This window comes from Crotalus tigris, unplaced genomic scaffold (assembly GCF_016545835.1).
Source record: "Crotalus tigris isolate CLP2741 ecotype Arizona unplaced genomic scaffold, ASM1654583v1 scf7180000018306.2785112, whole genome shotgun sequence".
NCBI classification, from domain to species: domain Eukaryota; kingdom Metazoa; phylum Chordata; class Lepidosauria; order Squamata; family Viperidae; genus Crotalus; species Crotalus tigris.
In genome coordinates, this window is record NW_024096934.1 from 1,797,511 (window position 1) to 1,816,861 (window position 19,351).

Here is a 19,351-nt window from a genome sequence, read left to right on the forward strand (position 1 = left end):
TGACAAACTTGAACAATAGGCCCTATCCAACAAAATAAGTTTCAGTGCAGAGAAAAGCAAAGTTTTACATTTAGGCAGGAAATATCAAAGGTACGAGTACAGATTGGGTAAGACCTGGCTCAAAAGCAATAACTGTGAGAGGAACCTTGGAGTCCTAGTGGACGATCACTTGACTATGAGCCAGCAGTTTGTACCAGCAACCAAAAAAGCTAAAACAATCCTGGATTGTTTAAACAGAGGCATAGAATCAAGATCATGTGAAGTATTAGTACTGCTTTATAAAACCCTAGTACAGTGGTTCTCAACCTGTGGGTCGGGACCCCATTTGGGGTTGAATGACCATTTCACGGGGGTCGCCAAACAATGCAGTCCACCATTTTTTCCCCCTTTTCCTTAGCTGTGCTACTCCCTTTTATTCTATTGGCTTTTGAAAGCCAATATAATAGACTCTCTTGAATAGAGTCTAATTCTATTGGCTTTCAAAAGCCAATAGGCATTGTCCAGGCTGTCTCTGCCCTGCTGAGCCCGCCAAAAGTCCCATTCTGCAAACGGTGCTGCACCAGTTGAGTAGTCCTCAACTTACGACCGGTTGGGGGTCGCGGCATTAAAAAGGTTGAGAACCACTGCCCTAGTAAGACCACATCTGGAATACTGCAGCCAATTTTGGTCACCATATCACAAAAAAGGATGTTGAGAGTTTGGAAAAATTTCAGAGAAGAGCAACTAAGATGATCAAAGGCCTGGAGACTAAAACATATGAAAAATGGCTGAGGGACTTGAGTTTGACTAGTCTAAAGAAAAGAAGAAATAGGGGAGACATGATAGCAGTATTCCAGTATTTGAGGGGCTGCCACAAAGAAGAAGAGATCATATTATTCACGAAAGCACCAGAGGGAAGGACGAGAAACAATGGTTGGAAACTGATCAGAGAAGCAACCTAGAATTAAAGAGAAACTTCTTGACAGTGAGGACAATTAACCAGTGGAACAACTTGTCTCCAGAAATCCAAGGTCCCTTCCAGCTCTATTCTATTCTATTCTATTCTATTCTATTCTATTCTATTCTATTCTATTCTATTCTATTCTATTCTATTCTATTCTATTCTATTCTAAATTATAATTAGCATTTATTTATTGAACTCATTTCACGGAACTGAAATTGATTCAAATGGTGTTTGTTATATGAGTTGTGATTCCATACATCTTCTTCTTCTTAGAATATCCTTTTAATTAAAGTGGTGATAGCCCAAACAGTATTGATTTGCAAAGATGGTACAAAACATATGAAACAAAAATGTTATGCACACTACGTGTTTTGACTTTTCCAAAGATATTGGGACATCACTGCAGGAGTTAAGATGTTAAACTTGGAAACTCATGTATCTAGCAGAGTTCTGTAGGGAAAAATGAAGGAGGGAATATTTTGTTCTCTTGAGCTTTTGGAGAAAAGTAGGTCATAAACTGAACAAAAATAAAAGTAACTCTTCTTGATCTCTTCTCCAATCTCATTTATTTCTCACAAATTCTTTTATCCTATATTCCTCAGCCCCTAAACTGTCACTTTCAGAAATTCTTCATTTCTTTTCAGGACCCTGCTGTGACCTCCTTCATTTGATTGTTCCTTGGACAGTAGATGATGAGGTTCACAAAAGGCATCACAGCAGAAGTGAAGATAGTCACTACTTTCATCACAACTTTCTGCTCAGTTCTTTCTCATTTATTTTTACTTTGCACCTGTTGGACCTCTGGCAATTTCTCATCCAAGAGATACAGTAGATACAGTAGATAGATAGATAGATAGATAGATAGATAGATAGATAGATAGATAGATAGATAGATAGATAGATAGATAGATAGAGGGGGGGGAGAGAGAGATCAACCTAGGTCAGCTGGGTCCTGCCACATTTATATGAACCAAATACATCTTTATTCTTAGTTGCACATATCTCTGTCTCCTTTGTCTTCTGGTGGCTTTTCTCCAAAGGAACATTTTTTAAATAATCTTCCTGACCAAGAAATGACTAGCTACACTTTATGTCAATACTGTAAAAAACATCAGCCCCCAACATGATGAGCACTCTATCTTGCTAGATTTCTATATGTGAAAGGACATTAGCTTCACAGCTAATAGGAAGTCATGGACATTTCAGAATACTATATACTACTTTGTGTCTTTAAACTCATTTTTCTATCCACTCTGATAATGCCCCCAATTCTGAATATAATGCAAGAAAGAAAACTGTGAATTGTTCTTGAAGCACTTCACCAACAATCAAACAATCAGACTAAAATTCCATAACAAGTAGAAAACTGATTTGTCAAAAAAAGTTCATTCTGCAGATTAAACTAAAAAGTCTTCCAGTAAGAAAATATGCAAAGTAAGCATTTTTTTCACCAGTAGATTCATCAATAGCCAATAGAATTAGAAAATTACAGATAACAGAGTTGGAAGGGACCTTGGAGGTCTTCTAGTCCAACCCCCTGCTCAAGCAGGAGACCCTATACCACTCCAAACAAATGGCTATCCAATCTCCTCTTAAAAACCTCCAGTGCTGGAACACCCAAAACTTCTGAAGGCAAGCTGTTCCACTGATTGATTGTTCTGTCAGGAAATTTCTCCTTATTTCTAGCAAATAGTAATAATATTGGCAAACATTAATTTCATTGTAGACAAATAGTTTAATCTAGATCTTCCCTATTTAACTCATGCTGGGAAAGAAAATTGGTCTAGAGCAGGGTAGGCAATCTTGGCTCTTTTATGACTCGTGGACTTCAACTCCCAGAATTCCTGAGCCAGCTAGGCTGAGGGGAAAGGGAGATGTTTCCATGCTGAGCCATGCTGGTTCAGGAATTCTGGGAGTTGAAGTCCACGAGTCATAAAAGAGCCAAGCTTGCCTACACCTGGTCTAGACCAATTTTTCTTTTCAAATAAAATAGTTTTCATGCTAAATTACCACAAAGTAAGAAGTGTTGCAAATTAAGAGTGGAGTGATTTATTTAGAGTCTACTGTCATAGCCATCCAAGAGCCAAGTAGCAACTCATTTCCTTGGAACCAACTTGTCAAGGAAAATATAGGGTTTTGCACTAATTTTTGTGTGAGGCGTAATGAAGAGAAATAGGGAGGGAAATTGTATAAATCCAGAGCTACATCACATACATGTATTTTATACCATCAGGAGAGATTCATCTCATTTACATATAATCAAGCCTGATATTTCTGCCAATAATTTGTGCAATGCCTCCTTCACTTGATTGTTCCTCAGACAGTAGATCAAGGGGTTAAGAAAAGGTATAATGGCAGCATAGAAGAGTGTTATTGTCTTACTAATCTTTAAATGGCTTTCTCCAACTGGAATTAGATACATGGCTCCTACTGTGCTGTAGAAAAGGGTCACTACCAAAAGATGCATAGATATAGTATTGAAGCCCTTCCTAGAATTCCCTTTACTGGAGGATTTCATCAAAGTGTAAATCACCATGCCATAGGATAGAATAACAAATGTAACATTGCTTAAAAATAGAATGTTCACAATAATTTGGCAAATCAAAGGAGCTTTTCCAAGTGGCGGACAAGCCAAAGACAGAAGGGGAATGAGGTCACAGACAAAATGATCAATAATGTTAGATCCACAGAAGGATAACTTAGAGAGGAAAACAACAGGCGTGATGTAGCCCAGGAAACCAAGAATCCAACAAGTGGTTACCAGAATATAACAAGAATGTGGGGACATGATGGTCTGGTAGTGCAGTGGGTGACAGATGGCTAAGTATCGATCTAAAGCCATGGCTGAGAGGAAGAAGAATTCAGTGGTGCCAAGAGAGAACAAGAGGTAGAACTGGAGGAAGCAAGCATGGAAAGAGATAACCTGGTTATGGGTCGCAAGGTCAAAAAGCATGCGAGGAATTGTGGTGGTCACATAGCACATCTCCAGCCAGGAAAAGTTGCTCAACAGGATGTACATGGGAACCTGACCCAGATGGTTATCTCGACAAACCAGGGTTATAATGGTGCTGTTTTCAATCAATGTTAAAACATAAAGGATAATCAAGAAACAAAGCAGCAAGAAGCGTTTCTGCTGATCGATTCCAAATCCCAGCAAAATGAATTCCTGGACTGCAGTCCCATTGGCCAACTCCATCTGGAATCATATAATAAAAACACTATCACATAAAAATGCTTTTTTAAAAAAATTAAAAGATTTATATGTTGTTGTTCCATTGCTAAATCAGGTTCATTTCTTCGGGAACCCATGGATCATAGCACGCCAGGCTGCCCTGTTCTCCACTTGAATCTGGCCAAACGCACACCGACTATGTTGATGATGCTATCTAACCATCTTATCCTCTGCCGCCTTCTTCTCCTTTGTCTTCCACCTTTCCCAACGTCAGCTTCTTCTCCAATGAGTCCTCTCTTCTCATTTGGTGGCCAAAATATTTGAGCTTCAAAAGTTTTATCTAGTCATTATAGCCATACCTTGGGCTGTGATGTAATTATTTTATATATCATAAACCTAACTCAGTGTTGTGCCTCATATTGACAATTAAAATAATGAGGTTAGATATTCATAACAAAGTTCATTGAAGAATAGAACAGTACCATGGTGCTTGATATCTGCAGAACAAGAAACATGCTTTATGCTTTATTTATTTTATTTATATAATTTTATAACCTTCCTTCTTTTTTTGCATGTGCTATTAATTAACATAACAAACTAGGTAGCTAGTTTGCCAAAGACTTTAAAGATTTAAGTGGAAATGTCACCCACATTATAGTTCATTTATCTCTTCTTCCTACCCAATGGTTCTCATAAATAGAATTTCAAGTTTCATACCTTAGCAGAGTAAAAATATTGTTCTCTATAACAGTAAGTTCATTAGAAACATTGGTTGCTGTATATTATTGGTACTTGTCTAGAAGACTGATGCAGAATAAATCATACTGTGGATTGATAGTAGAAAGGCTCATCATGTATGTGTAATAAGTAAGAGCTCAAATATTGTAGAAAGATTCTCCCAGCTGATCTTTATCATTATCTGAAAATGGAACTTGGGAATATGCAAGGCCAATATGCAATGAAATAACATATCTTGGGAGAAAGAATTCTAATTATTATTAACCTTACCTCAAACATATCTTTTGAAGAAAATACCTAAGAAAGTTTTAATAACAGAGTTGGAAGGGACCTTGGAGGTCTTCTAGTCCAGGGATCCCCAATCCCCGGTCTGTAGACCAGCCCCGGTCTGCAGCATGCCAGAAACTGGGCCACACAAACAAGCGAAGCCCCATCTGCGAGATGCAGGCCACACATGAAATCACACCCCCTCTGGTCCATGGTAAAAATCTCTCTCCACGGAACCAGTCCCTGGTGCCCAAAAGGTTGGGGGCCACTGTTCTAGTCCAACCATTTGTTCAAGCAGGAGACCCTACACCATTCTAGACAAGTGGCTGTTCAGTCTTTTCTTAAGAATCTCCATTGTTGGAGCACCCACAATTTCTGGAGGCAAGCTGTTTCACTGGTTAATTGTTCCCACTGTCAGGTTATTTCACCTTAGTTCTAGGTTAGTTCTCTCCTTGATTAGTATCCATCCATTGCTTCATGTCCTGCCTTCTGGTGCTTTGGAAAATAGGTTGACCCTTCTTCTTTGTGGGAGCCCCTTAGATATTGGAACACTGCTATCATATCATCCCTAGTCCTTCTTTTCGTTAAACTAGACATAGCCAAATCCTACAACTGTTCTTTGTATGTTTTGGCTTCCAGTCCCCTAATCATCTTTTTTCCTACTTCATTAACTATTCATCATTCTCCACTATATATTCAGGGGGATATAAGGAAATTGCCATTTGTTTCAATATTATTCCGTAAAATGCAGCTTGATTTTCCTTGCATGACCTCTGTTCATACATTTTGCTGTTGAAATATACAGCAAAATGCATACACACACATACAGAAAGACAGAGGGCCATTGGAACTAAGGATGAGTAAGAAATTTTGATTAGAAACCCCCATTGGAACCTATTTGCAAACCTGCCAGTAAAAGATTGCAAAACGGATATACTAAATATCCTGAAATTCAAAAGATTTGTCACCTATCACTTCCAGTAGTGATTGCTTACTGGGTTTAATGGAAATGTGATGTTATGAACCAGAAATGCAAAGTAGAACTATAAGAGGTTCATAACTGATCAGTAAAGGCTTTCTCTATAATTCACGAGATCTGGTGCTATAAAATGAATTATATCGGGCATAAATTCCATTCTGAATATCACCAATAGGCAATTGCTTTGCAATGAATATAATTGCATCCTGCATCTAAATATATGATCTTGCCAGACTTTTCTTATGCTTGTAGTAGTTATGGGCATTGTTTCATCTGTTTATCCTACCTTTTTTATTTTCTTTTTTTCATGGTTCAGGGAGAACATCAATAGAAGTGAATATTTTAATTCCAGGGTTGAATTGCGGGGTTCTTTATGTTCTTTAAACATAACTTGATGGTTTTCTTGCAGATATTTCATTACCCAACTAGGATTATGGTTAGGGTTAGAAGAATGTGGGATTTGTTCTCTGTTTATATAGTATTGGTTTGCACTGTCAGTGTTAGTGGAAGTATTCTTAGCAGTTCCTTGATTAGGCTGTTGTTTGTTGTTTGATTTTTTTTTTTGTCTTAGTTGATAATTGATTGATTGTTGCTATTAACTTTACAGTGTTATTAATAAAATAATGTAAGTAAAAATTAAGCATCTTGAACTACATAGGTAGTCCTTGACACTTAGTTTAATGACCATTTGAAGTTACAATGGCACTGTAAAAAGTGATGTATGACTATTTTTCACACTTATGAACTGTTGCAGCATTCCCGTGATTTCATGATGAAAATTTAGAAGCTTGGCAACCGGCATGAACTTATGACAGTTCCATTGTTCAGCGTCATGTGATCACTTTGTAACCTTCTGACAAGCAAAGTCAATGGGGAAGTCAGATTCAGTTAACAACTGTGTTACTAACTTAACAACTGCAGTGATTCACTTAACAACTGTGGCAAGAAAGGTCATAAAATGGGGCAAAACTCAGTTAACAACTGTTTAATTTTGCAATATAGATTTTGGCTCCATTGAGATTGTAAGTTGAGGACTACCTATAATATAATGTTTTAAATTGAGTACAAATGTTCACTCGCCTATAAATGAATTTGAAATCTTATAAAGCTTATAAAACTATGCCACTGACATACACAATAATTCATAAAAAATGCCTTTGCAATGTATGAGCATAGTACCTCTATTATTTTTGAAAGCACAATAGAATTTTTCAATTCTGCAGAAAAAAATATGTCTGCCCTTTAAGAAGATACTATGAGGTGCTATGCTCATACATTGCAAAGGCATTTTTATGAATTATTATGTATGTCAGTGGCATAGATTATGACACTTTAAGAAAGTAACATACTCAAGGGTAATATACGGTATCTCCTAAATCAGGAAAAACTTATTTTTTTGACTTGCTGTTCAAAGTTCTACCTGTTATACATATTTAGGAATAACCACTGACAAACTAGTAGTAAAAGTCATAGCAATAGTATGGCTATTAATATAACTTGCTGAGAATATGCAGGAGAATGTGAAATATCTGGCAATAGACTATGTGAGCATGGGAAATGCATGTGTGGATTCTATAAACATAATACTAATATACCTTTAGCATGGTTCCTTACAACTGAGTTTAAGTGTTACCCCCCAGTTGAATTGGCTGTCAGATCTGCCTCAACTTAAATAGAAATGATCCTTGGCTCCATTTGTTGAGAAAGGTATAGTTTATTAGAGATCAAGAATATTGCAGTAGCACAAAGCCAGAACTGAGAATCCACTCCAAAATTCCTATTCTACTTTTTCCTCCCTCGTTGCCCACCATTGTCCAGTGTAACCAATCAGGCTCAGGAAAGATGTTTTCATAATGGTCAGTCTAAACCAGGGCTGTCAAACTGCCGGCCCGCGGGCCAGACGCATCATTGGGAAACCACGCCCACCCCATTGCCAGCAATGGCGAAAAAGCTCCGATATGTTGTGTGGCGTCACATGACATTGCGAGTTTGACATGTCTGGTCTAAGCCCTGTTTGGTATGTTGCTCCCTCCTTCCAACTGGGTGACCTTGAGGCAGTGTCTAAAGGAAATACAGCATCCACAGTTCATAGCAGCCTGTCACCACACAGCAGCAAAGCACAAGCAAGCATAAAGTGACAGCTGACACTGGAAGAAAGTTATACCAGCATAAAGCTTGCTCATCCTATCCTGACAAAGGAATGGTGTTGATAAATGCTGCTGACCTTATTTATAATGTACAAGGTGTCTTTGGGGCAGGTGGATTCCTGTAGTTTTACTTTTCTCCCTCACTCCTCCCATCCCTCCCACCCCACCCACCAAGCCAAACCATCCTTCTCATGAAAAATAGCTAAACAGCTACAAACTTTCAAAACACAATAAAATAATCAAGGATCAAATATGCAAACATCATAAATCAGAACAAGGCACAGAGAAAATTAGTTAAAAGGCTTCCCAGAGATTCAGAGTTTAATAAAAAAAAATACCATTCTCTTCAATTTGAAAGAAAAGATTCAAAAACCTTTCAATGGGAAAGCTTCATTTGTTTGTTTGTTTGATCTATGGGCCACCTATCTCATCTAGAGGCGATAATATCCAATATCCACTGTTTTCTGTGGGAATTAAGTGTCAGAAACATCAACAAATGCTTTCAAAGTAAAGAACTATTTCTGCCCAGGTATTCAATTCAATTTTACACACTCCATCCAGAATAATAGAAGGTATTCTTCATGCAGTCTCTCCTTTGTTATCCATTTCTTTCTTGGTGAAATACTTTTTTTTATCATAATTTTTATTAGTTTTTTACACAAACATAAGTCATTCAATAGTTGATAAACAGTGTGGTGTCTGGGTTACATTTGTAAAAACAGTCCTTAACAATTAATTTCTATAGTCTGTATTTCATATATTAATTTTGTTTACTTTCCTCTTTCCCTAAAAACATCCTTTTTTGCAAACATTGCGTTAATACAATTCTTAATATTTTAATAACTGACAATTTAGTATATATTTTTTCCAATATTCCTAAAAAATAATCATCATATTAATACATTTCTTTTCTTTCCATTCATTTGGATTTGCCTTATCATCAATCCTGTTACAGTCCTTATTTTAGTTTATTTCTCCCACCAAATTCTGAGTATTTTTATTGGTAGCAATTAATTACATTTACATTGACAGACTTGATTCTATTTTTTCCATATAAGCCATCTCACATTTTTGTGTTTCTTAAGTATTAAATATAAAAGTAAAAAGAGAGGGGAAGAGAAAGAGAATAAGAGAAAAAAATAAATAAAAAAATACAAAAGAATAGAAAAAAGCAGTTGTAACAGAACAGAGAAAAATAACATAGTACTTAAAATATATCTCTCACCTAGCTTAGTAGTATTTATTTTCTCGAATTTCTAATTCTTTTTAATCATAGTTAAAAATATATTTAATCTTTAAACATTCTGTTCAATAAATCTAGTCACCTAATCCCTTAACTCTAATTTAAAACATTTTATATGTATTATATATATTTTTCTTGAGTTCAGTCATCTTGGTGAAATACTTAAGTTATTTAAGGTATGATAAGTATTGCCATCCAGAATTGATTAAGGTGTTTCTGATCCAGCCATAACACCATCTATTAGGAGAGAACTGAAAAAGCTTCTTGGATGAGAAGCGAAATGTCTTCAAGGAAAAACAAAGAAGGTCCAGTTACCTCTTGAAAAAAAAGCGCCTTTGAGACAATCATGACCTGGATGATTGAGAATCTCCACAGACACGATTAGGAAAGTCACATATTTTGAACCAATGAGACAATCAGGAGAATATGCATTTTCTTCTGTGTATCACATGTCAGAGAGTTCATGAGTCTTAGACCTTTTATACTTTCAGACCAGTCAGACTCTTTCTTGTTCCTAAATGAATTAAGAAGAATTTGGATTTTTTTTTCAGTCGAGTTTACTGGATTTCCACTGTGATCTTTTTCAGCAGAAATCTTATCATTCTTCTGAGCAACTTGCCCAGTGCCTCTTTCACCTTGTCATTCCTCAGGCAGTAAATCAAGGGATTGACAAATGGTGTGACAGCAGTATAGAAGACTGTAATTGCCTTCCTAATGTTTGGGTGGCTTTCACCATGTGGAATTACATACATTGCTCCTACAGTACTGTAAAACAGTGCTACCACCAAGAGATGCATAGAGATGGTAGAGAAGCCCTTCCTACATCGACTTTTGCTGAAGGATTTCATCAAAGTGTAGATCACATTACCGTAGGAGAATATCACAAAGAAGACATTGACCAAAAACAGAATTTGCATGCTAATTTGCATGACTAGTGGAGCCTTCCTAAGAGGAGCACAAGCTAAGGAAAGAATTGGCACAGGATCACAGACAAAGTGGTCAATGCTGTTGTCTCCACAAAAGGACAGTTTGGAGATCAAAACAACTGGGAGAAGGAATCCTAGAAAGCCAACCAACCAACATCCAGCTATCAATCTATAGCAGAAATTTGAGGACACAATATTGGGATAACGCAAGGGATGGCAGATGGCTAAATAGCGATCTAAGGCCAGGGCTGAGAGGAAGGAAAATTCAGTGTTGCCAAGTGAGAAGAAAATATAAAATTGGAAGAAGCAGGCATGGAAGGAGATGACATGGTTTTGGGTTGCCAAATCGAAAAGCAAGCGGGGAATACTGGTGGTCACATAGCAGATCTCCAGCCAAGAAAAATTGCTCAGCAAGATGTACATGGGGAGTTGGCTCAACTGACCATCTATATGGACCACAGTGATGATGGTGCTATTTTCCACCAAAGTGAGCACATAAAGGACAATCAAGAAAGCAAAGAGCAGGAATTGTTTCTCCTGATCCATTCCAAATCCCAGCAAAATGAATTCCTGGACTCCAGTCCCATTGGTCAACTCCATCTAGAATCATATGTGAGAATTGCTATCATATAAAGATACATTTGTTATTATCTCAGATGTCTATCGGATTAGCTTGAAAGAAAAACATAAATTCATGAATGTGAACATCAGTTGCCATATTTTTCTACAAATTGCCAGAAACTATAGAGTTCTACCATATCTTCGCTAATGTCCAGCAAAGAAGATGGGCTGTTCCAATATTTATCTGCATCATATAGATGCATAATACTTTGAAAAAAGGTTGCTCTAAAGTTTAATTATAATATTTGAAAAGCACTGGGGTTTTTCAGAAGCTAGAAAGGTGTGTTTAAAGGTTACTTAAAAAAACAATATGAAACAATAACAGAACAAACATTAGCATTCAAGAATCAAGATCAACTAATGTATCAAATATCTCACAAACCTGTTTTGTCCTGTTACCAAAAACAATACCATTTGATTACAGATTATATTTCATTTGGTTAAAAAAAGGAGAAATAATTATCTGTTTTATTATGATATTTTGACTAATGATCATATTTTTTGAGCAATCACATCTGGCTTCCACCAACATTGACTCAGAGATACATTGCAGAAAACATTTGAGCCCATCCTTCCTTCGCTCACAGAAAAACGGTATTGTTCTAAAGATTTTCTAAATTACCTTTCCTTCCACGATCCCTTGCAAAATCTAACACAGCCTGAGCACAAGGTCTCCTGTCCCTCCAGGATCCCTTGCAACATCCTAACATACAGTAGCTCCCAACCCAGCCTTGTTGCTCAGAACCTGAGGCACACTCACAAATAGACCTACTGAAATCAAAGTGTACTGTATTGTACTCAAGTCAGATCCTGTTGTTTTGTCATGTGACCTCTCTGCATTGCTGGCAGTAGACGCTTAGAAATAATATACTAAATCCTCCGTCCTTTTCTAACCTTCCACAATATCCACCAGAGCAAATGCAAAAACATTCCCTTCTCACACCTCAGTAGGATTTAAGCCATTTTGGGAAGATTCTGCTCAAGGACTTCATCATAATTCAGGAAGGACAATTTCCTTCTGAGTGCCTGACATGGTCCTTTTTCCCCTTGGGAAGATTCTGCTCAAGGACTTCATCATAATTCAGGAAGGACAATTTCCTTCTGAGTGCCTGACATGATCCTTTCCCTGCAGGACCAATCAGGCAAAGAGTATCTATGGAGAGTCTCAATCATCCAGGTCATGGTTGTCCCAAAGGTGTTTTTCTAAAAGGCAACTGGACTTTCTTGATTTTTTTCCTTTGAAAACATTTTGCTTCTCACCCAAGAAGCTTCTTCAGTTTTTCAGTTCAGTTCAGTTCTTCAGTTCAGTTTCTTCAGAACTGAAGAAGCTGCTTGGATGAGAAGCGAAATGTTTTCAAAGGGGAAAAAAAAACCAAGAAAGTCCTAGTTGTCTTTTGGAAAAACATCTTTAGGACAATCAAGCAAAGAGCACAAAGGACTTTATTGTAGGTTTACAAGAGGGAAACTCCAGGTGTATTCCTGAGTGTGTGCGCTATCATGGAAATGCCCATTGTATGCACTAGCATTTCAGGTTGCACAGCCTGTTGATTATCAAAGAAAATGCTGTTTGCCCATAAAACAATATTTCTGAGGATTGTCCTGCATGTCTTCTGCCCACATTGCATGAATCCTGCTTTCTTCTGGTTCTGGGTTGTTGTTGTTGTTAATTGCGAAGTCGTGTCCGACCCATCGCGACCCCATGGACAACGTTTCTCCAGGTCTTCCTGTCCTCTACCATCTTCTGCAGTCCATTTAAATTCACACCTACTGCTTCAGTGACTCCATCCAGCCATCTCATTCTCTGTCGTCCCCTTCTTCTATTGCCCTCAATCTTTCCCAGCATTAGGCTCTTCTCCAGTGAATCCTTCCTTCTCATTAGGTGGCCAAAGTACTTGAGTTTCAACTTCAGGATCTGGCCTTCTAAGGAGCAGTCGGGGTTGATCTCTTCTAGGACTGACCGGTTTGAACGCCTTGCAGTCCAAGGGACTCGCAGGAGTCTTCTCCAGCACCATAGTTCAAAGGCCTCAATTCTTTTGCGCTCAGCCTTTCTTATGGTCCAACTTTCACAGCCATACATTGCAACTGGGAAAACCATGGCCTGGACTATACGCACTTTTGTTGGCAGGGTGATGTCTCTGCTTTTTAGAATGCTGCCTAGATTTGCCATAGCTTTCCTCCCCAGGAGCAAGCGTCTTTTAATTTCTTGGCTGCAGTCCCCATCTGAGGTGATCTTGGAGCCCAGAAAAATAAAATCTGTCACTACCTCCATTTCTTCCCCATCTATTTGCAGGAATTGAGAGGGCCGGATGCCATGATTTTGGTTTTCTTAATGTTGAGTTTCAAGCCAACTTTTGCACTCTCCTTCTTCACCCGCATCAAGAGGCTCTTTAGTTCCTCTTCACTTTCTGCCATCAGAGTGGTATCATCTGCATATCTTAGGTTGTTGATATTTCTCCCAGCAATCTTAATTCCAACTTTGATTCATCTAGCCCTGCCTTTCTCATGATGTGCTCTGCATATAAGTTAAATAGGCAGGGCGACAGTATACAGCCTTGCCGGACTCCTTTTCCAATTTGAACCAATCAGTGGTTCCGTGTTCGGTTCTCACTGTTGCTTCTTGACCCACATATAGGTTTCGAAAGAGACAAAGAGATGGTCTGGTACTCCCATCTCTTTAAGAACTTGCCACAATTTGTTGTGATCCACACAATCAAAGGCTTTTGCATAGTCAATGAAGCAGAAGTAGATGTTTTTCTGGAACTCCCTAGCTTTCTCCATGATCCAGCGTATGTTGGCAATTTGATCTCTAGTTCCTCTGCCTCTTCGAAATCCTGCCTGTACTTCTGGTAGTTCTCGATCCACATACTGCTGGAGTCTAGCTTGTAGGATTTTAAGCATAACTTTACTAGCATGTGAAATGAGTGCAATGGTGCGATAGTTTGAACATTCTTTGGCATTGCCTTTCTTTGGAATTGGAATGTAAACTGACCTTTTCCAATCCTGTGGCCACTGTTGAGTTTTCCAAATTTGCTGGCAAATTGAATGTAGCACTTTTACTGCATCGTCTTTTAAGATTTTGAATAGCTCAGCTGGAATACTGTCACCTCCACTAGCTTTGTTGTTGCTCAGATTTTCTAAGGCCCATTTCACTTCACATTCTAGGATGTCTGGTTCGAGGTCAATGACCATCTCATTGTGGTTATCTGGGATGTTAAGCTCATTCTTGTATAGTTCTTCTGTGTAGTTTTGCCATCTCTTCTTAATCTCTTCTGCTCTGTTAGGTCTCTGCCATTTTGGTCCTTTATCATGCCCATCTTTGCATGAAACGTTCCCTTCATATCTCCAATTTTCTTGAAGAGATCTCTGGTCCTCCCTATTCTGTTGTTTTCTTCTATTTCTTGCACTGTTCATTTAAGAAGGCATTCTTATCTCTTCTAGCTACTCTCTGGAATTCTGCATTCAATTGGGTGTATCTTTCTCTTTCTCCTTTGCCTTTCGCTTCCCTTCTTTCCTCAGCTATTTGCAAAGCTTCCTCAGACAGCCATTTTGCTTTCTTGCATTTCTTTTTCTTTGGGATGGTTTTAGTTGCTACCTCTTGTACAATGTTGCGAACTTCCATCCATAGTTCTTCAGGCACTCTGTCTATCAGATCCAGTTCCTTAAATCTATTTGTCACCTCTACTGTATATTCATCAGGAATATGATTTAGTTCATACCTGAGTGGCCTAGTGCTTTTCCCTACTTTTTTCAATTTAAGCCTAAATTTTGCAACGAGAAGCTCATGATCTGAGCCACAGTCAGCTCCTGGTCTTGTTTTTACTGACTGTATACAGCTTCTCCATCTTTGGCTGCAGAGCACATAGTCAATCTGATTTCTATGTTGACCGTCTGGTGATGTCCATGTGTAGAGCCGTCTCTTGGGTTGTTGGAAAAGAGTGTTTGTTATGACCATCGTATTCTCTTGACAAAATTCTATTAGCCTGTGCCCTGCTTCATTTTGTACTCCAAGGCCAAACTTGCCTGTTATTCCGGTTATCTTTTGGCTTCCTACCTTAGCATTCCAATCCCCCATGATGATAAGGACATCATTTTTTGGTGTTAATTCTATAAGGTGCTGTAGGGCTTCATAGAACCGGTCAATTTCATCCTCTTCAGCACCAGTGGTTGGGGCATAGATTTGGACTACTGTGATATTGAATGGTTTGCCTTGGATTCGAATTGAGATCATTCTGTCATTTTGGGGATTGTATCCCAGTATTGCTTTTCCTATTCTTTTATTGACTATGAAGGCTACTCCATTTCTTCTGAGGGATTCTTGCCCACAGTAGTATACCTGATGGTCATCTGAGTTAAATTCACCCATTCCTGTCCATTTTAGTTCGCTGATTCCTAAGATGTCGATGTTCAGTCTTGTCATCTCTTTTTTGACTACGTCTAGCATGCCTTGATTCATGGATCTTACATTCCAGGTTCCTATGGAGAATAAATCTTTCTGGGTTCTGGGTTAGCTGCATTAATCCATAATGTCATGTGCTCTTTATTTCCCCCAAAAAATATTTATTTCAAACCCAAGGTGATCCTGACTTGATTTCCTTTCAAGGAAACAGCAATAAAGAGTAAAAATGTTTGCATAATATATATCCAGTTCCTGGCAATGCAGGAATTAATAAGTCAAGGTTTTTTCCATTCCTATTTTAAATCCAAGTATTTTTCCTAATTCACCGCTGAAATTCTTATGAGAACAGATAGTCCTCAACTTACAACAGTTCACTTAGTGACTGTTCAATGTTACATCAGCTCTGAAAACGTGACTTCATACTTATGACCATTGCAAAATCCCATGTGATCAAAATTCAGATGCTTGGCAACTGACTCATATTTATGATGGTTGCAATGTCCTGGGGTCATTTGATCAACTTTTGTAAACTTCTGACAAGTAAAGTCAATGGGGAAGCCAGATTCACTTAACAGTCATGTTACTAACTTAACAACTCCAGTGATTCACTTAACAACTGTGGCAAGAAAGGTCGTAAAATGGGGCAAAACTCAGTTAACAAATGTCTCATTTAGCAACAGAAATTTTTGACTTAACTGTGTTTGTAAGTCAAGAATTACCTGTATTCCCCCTCTGCATTTTTACTTGTCAAAGAACAAAATGCATAAGCCTCTGTCTCCTTCAAATACAGATGGCTTACCTTATTCCCATGAGTTCAAGAGTAGACTTTGGAAATCTCCCAAGAGTAAACTATCATCAGGTGAAACAATGGAACTGAACAAGGAAGAGCTAAGCAATATCTACAGATCACAAAGTTATAGGGCTGGAAGGGGCTTTATACCATTTGAGGTCTGCCAAATATAGAACAACCATAGCCTTGTGGTTGTATCCTGAACTAAACTTTCTATGACAATCACATGCTTCCTATGGCAAAAAATAACAGGAGTTTCTAAGCATCTTTTCCAAGTAACAAAATTCATTAAAAGATATACATACATACATACATACATACATACATACATACATACATACATATATTCATGTTGCTGCAGTTCACTTTATTAAATGCAGAGTGGCTTGACAGAAGTAGAACTTAAACTGGGGAAAAATAGAGGGGAAGAAGTGGATTAAAAAGGAGGAGAAGACAGGTTAGTTATGCAGATACAAGTTACATGCAAAACAGATTACAAGTTCCTTATCAATTAACAACTGTAATGTATAAAAAAAACCATTCTGTTTCTTGAGATTTGATGTATTTGGTATCAATAATTTCTCACTCAATGGAATAGTCCTACTTTTCTAGAACAGTCAATTAGAGATATGCTGGGGGAATTAAAACTCGGGTACAGTTTGAATGCTCTGATATTAGGTCTTCATTATTACAGTTGGAAATAACTGCAAGAATAAGCATTACTTGTATTCATATCACTGTTACTATTAAAACTGTAAGAATAATATTATTGGCATTAAAGGCAACCTTACAATTAAAATTTAATGCTTCCCTGCTATTAATTTGTATAATATCTTGTTATTCCTCTTTGCCCACAGTTGAAGTTGGCCTCCCCGTTTTCACAGCTATTGATCTATCCTAACAAGTATGATTAATGCTTGATCCTGACATAATTCATTACAATTGCTTTTATTTTTCTATATAATTCCCTTCTTTCTCAAGACCCTAAACAATGCACCTTTCACCTGATTATTCCTGAGGCAATAGATCAAGGGGTTAAGCAAAGGGGCAACAGCTGAGTAGAACAATGTCATCACTTTAATATTCTCAGTACGATTTTTTTCAGTGTACCCAATGTACATTGTGGCCACAGAACCGTAAAAAATGGTCACCACTGCTAGGTGAGAAGACACCGTTTGGAAGCCCTTTTTTCCAGTGTTTTCACCAGACTTTTTTGCCAAGGTGAAAATAATCCCCACATAGGAGATCATAATGAAAAGGAAAGTGCCTAGAATTAAGGCAGAAGTTATGACATAGCAGAAAAGAGAGAGAGATTCTGGAGGATGACAAGCTAGGGCTAGAAGTCCTCCAGAGTCACAGATATAGTGATCAATAGTGTTGGGACCACAAAAGGACAACCTGGAGATCAAGGATGCAGGGGCAATGTAGTAGAGAAAGCCAGTAATCCAACAAAAAGCCACCAGGAGGAAACAGAATTTTTTAGACATAATTTGTGTGTACCGTAGTGGACAGCAGATGGCCAAGTACCGATCCAAGGCCATGGCTGAGAGGAAGAAGCATTCCGTGGTGCCAAGGGAGAAGAAGACATAAAATTGGATGAAGCAGGCATGGAAAGAGATGACCCCACCTGGGAAGGACAGGTCAAAGAGCATCCTTGGCACTGTAGCACTTACATAACAGACCTCCAGCCAGGAAAAGTTGCTCAGCAAAATGTACATGGGAAGACGAGATAACTGAGAATCTTCAGATACTACCAAGATGATGACCAGATTTTCAATCAAAGTGAAGATGTAGACCACTATGAATGAGATGAGAAGCAGCAGATGTCCTTGTTGTCCAACTCTGAAGCCAAGCAGAATGAATTCCTGCAATGTTGATGCATTAAACTGTTCCATCTAGAGCACAGTTCCCAGAGTAACAGTTGATCCAAAGTTTCCTATTTGATCATGATGCAATACATTTCTCGATCAATAATTTAGATTGTAATAAATCGGATTCCTATTAAAAGAGATAAGTTGGTTTAAGTCTTACCTGCTGTGTTTACTTTTGCTAGATATCTGTCATCCATTCATCTCCCCACCAACATCATACTGAGTTTATTTAAAAAGTTAGTATTCTGTTAGTTAGCATTTTGTATGCACATTCTTGTCTGAGAAAATATGTGTTTCAGAATCATTTCTTTATGCAAAATTCTTCAAAAGTCCCAGCGAATTCTAGCTGCCAGAGACAGTTTATCAGAAACTGAGCCAGGGTGATTCTCCCATCTTCTCCCTATTCATCTCCTACTTTTAAAAAAATAATCAACAAGACTCATTCCTTTAATAAAGTCTGTATTTTTCAAGAAACCATCCTCAACAGTCTAAACCATTTTTCAGATCTTAGTAAATCTTACTAAATCTATCTTCTAAAATTACATTATCCTATTTTGGTTTGTTAAGAAATCTTTCTGTTCCATAGCAGTGTAGGATAAGCAGCTCCAACCAGACAAGGACATGGCAAGATGTCTGGTGCTCAGAGTTTTACTTGATGGTGAAAGGGACAAAGGATTTAAGTTTGATTATATGCTTCAAATTGAACTTAAATTAGAAATTTCAGAAAGGTTGTTACAAATTTCATCCAACAAAGAAAAGCTTCTTGGGAACTGCTCTCTTGAGAGTAGATTTAATTCCATGAAAACAAAATTTCCTATGAGAATAAATAAATCAACGGAGGACAGGTTTCTCATGGGTATTTAACTTGAATAAAGATTGAAACTGGCAAGGTGGAGACCAGTGATTCTCAGGAACCCACAGACAGACATAAAACCCTTTTTGCAGAAAATTAGAAAAAACGGGAAGTTGCAACCACAACACTGGCTCATCTCACCAAGAAGATTCACCTTGAAATGGGATTCTAATGTCCCCAAATCTTTCTGTTATTGAAACAAACCTTCCCTTCTCAGCTTATCTCCAATATCCAGATTCTGCATGCTCCTTTGTTTGTTGTTGTTAGTTGCAAAATCATGTCCGACCCATCGCAACCCAATGGACAACGTTCCTCCAGGCCTTCCTGTCCTCTACCGTTTTCTGGAGTCCATTTAAGCTCATGCCTACTGCTTCAGTGACTCCATCAAGCTACCTCATTCTCTGT

General features: G+C 38.0%; 3 protein-coding genes across 3 annotated transcripts; all 3 read right to left on the reverse strand.

Annotated features, from left to right (window-relative positions):
- Positions 1-3,105: 3,105 nt before the first annotated feature.
- On the reverse strand, positions 3,106-4,962 carry LOC120311049 (olfactory receptor 11H6-like). Its single transcript, XM_039350175.1, has 2 exons — positions 4,833-4,962; positions 3,106-4,139 (listed from the first exon to the last, which is right to left on the reverse strand). Exon 2 carries the CDS (start codon positions 4,137-4,139, stop codon positions 3,189-3,191), a length of 951 nt encoding a protein of 316 aa, XP_039206109.1. The 5' UTR covers positions 4,833-4,962; the 3' UTR covers positions 3,106-3,188.
- A 4,594-nt stretch (positions 4,963-9,556) lies between these two features.
- Positions 9,557-11,940, reverse strand: LOC120311050 (olfactory receptor 11G2-like). Its single transcript, XM_039350176.1, has 2 exons — positions 11,931-11,940; positions 9,557-11,015 (listed from the first exon to the last, which is right to left on the reverse strand). The coding sequence occupies exon 2, from the start codon at positions 11,013-11,015 to the stop codon at positions 10,047-10,049; it is 969 nt and encodes a 322-aa protein (XP_039206110.1). The 5' UTR covers positions 11,931-11,940; the 3' UTR covers positions 9,557-10,046.
- Positions 11,941-16,500: 4,560 nt separating this feature from the next.
- On the reverse strand, positions 16,501-18,742 carry LOC120311051 (olfactory receptor 11H6-like). Its single transcript, XM_039350177.1, has 2 exons — positions 18,254-18,742; positions 16,501-18,158 (listed from the first exon to the last, which is right to left on the reverse strand). Exon 2 carries the CDS (start codon positions 18,115-18,117, stop codon positions 17,179-17,181), a length of 939 nt encoding a protein of 312 aa, XP_039206111.1. The 5' UTR covers positions 18,118-18,158; positions 18,254-18,742; the 3' UTR covers positions 16,501-17,178.
- Between the last annotated feature and the right edge of the window lie 609 nt (positions 18,743-19,351).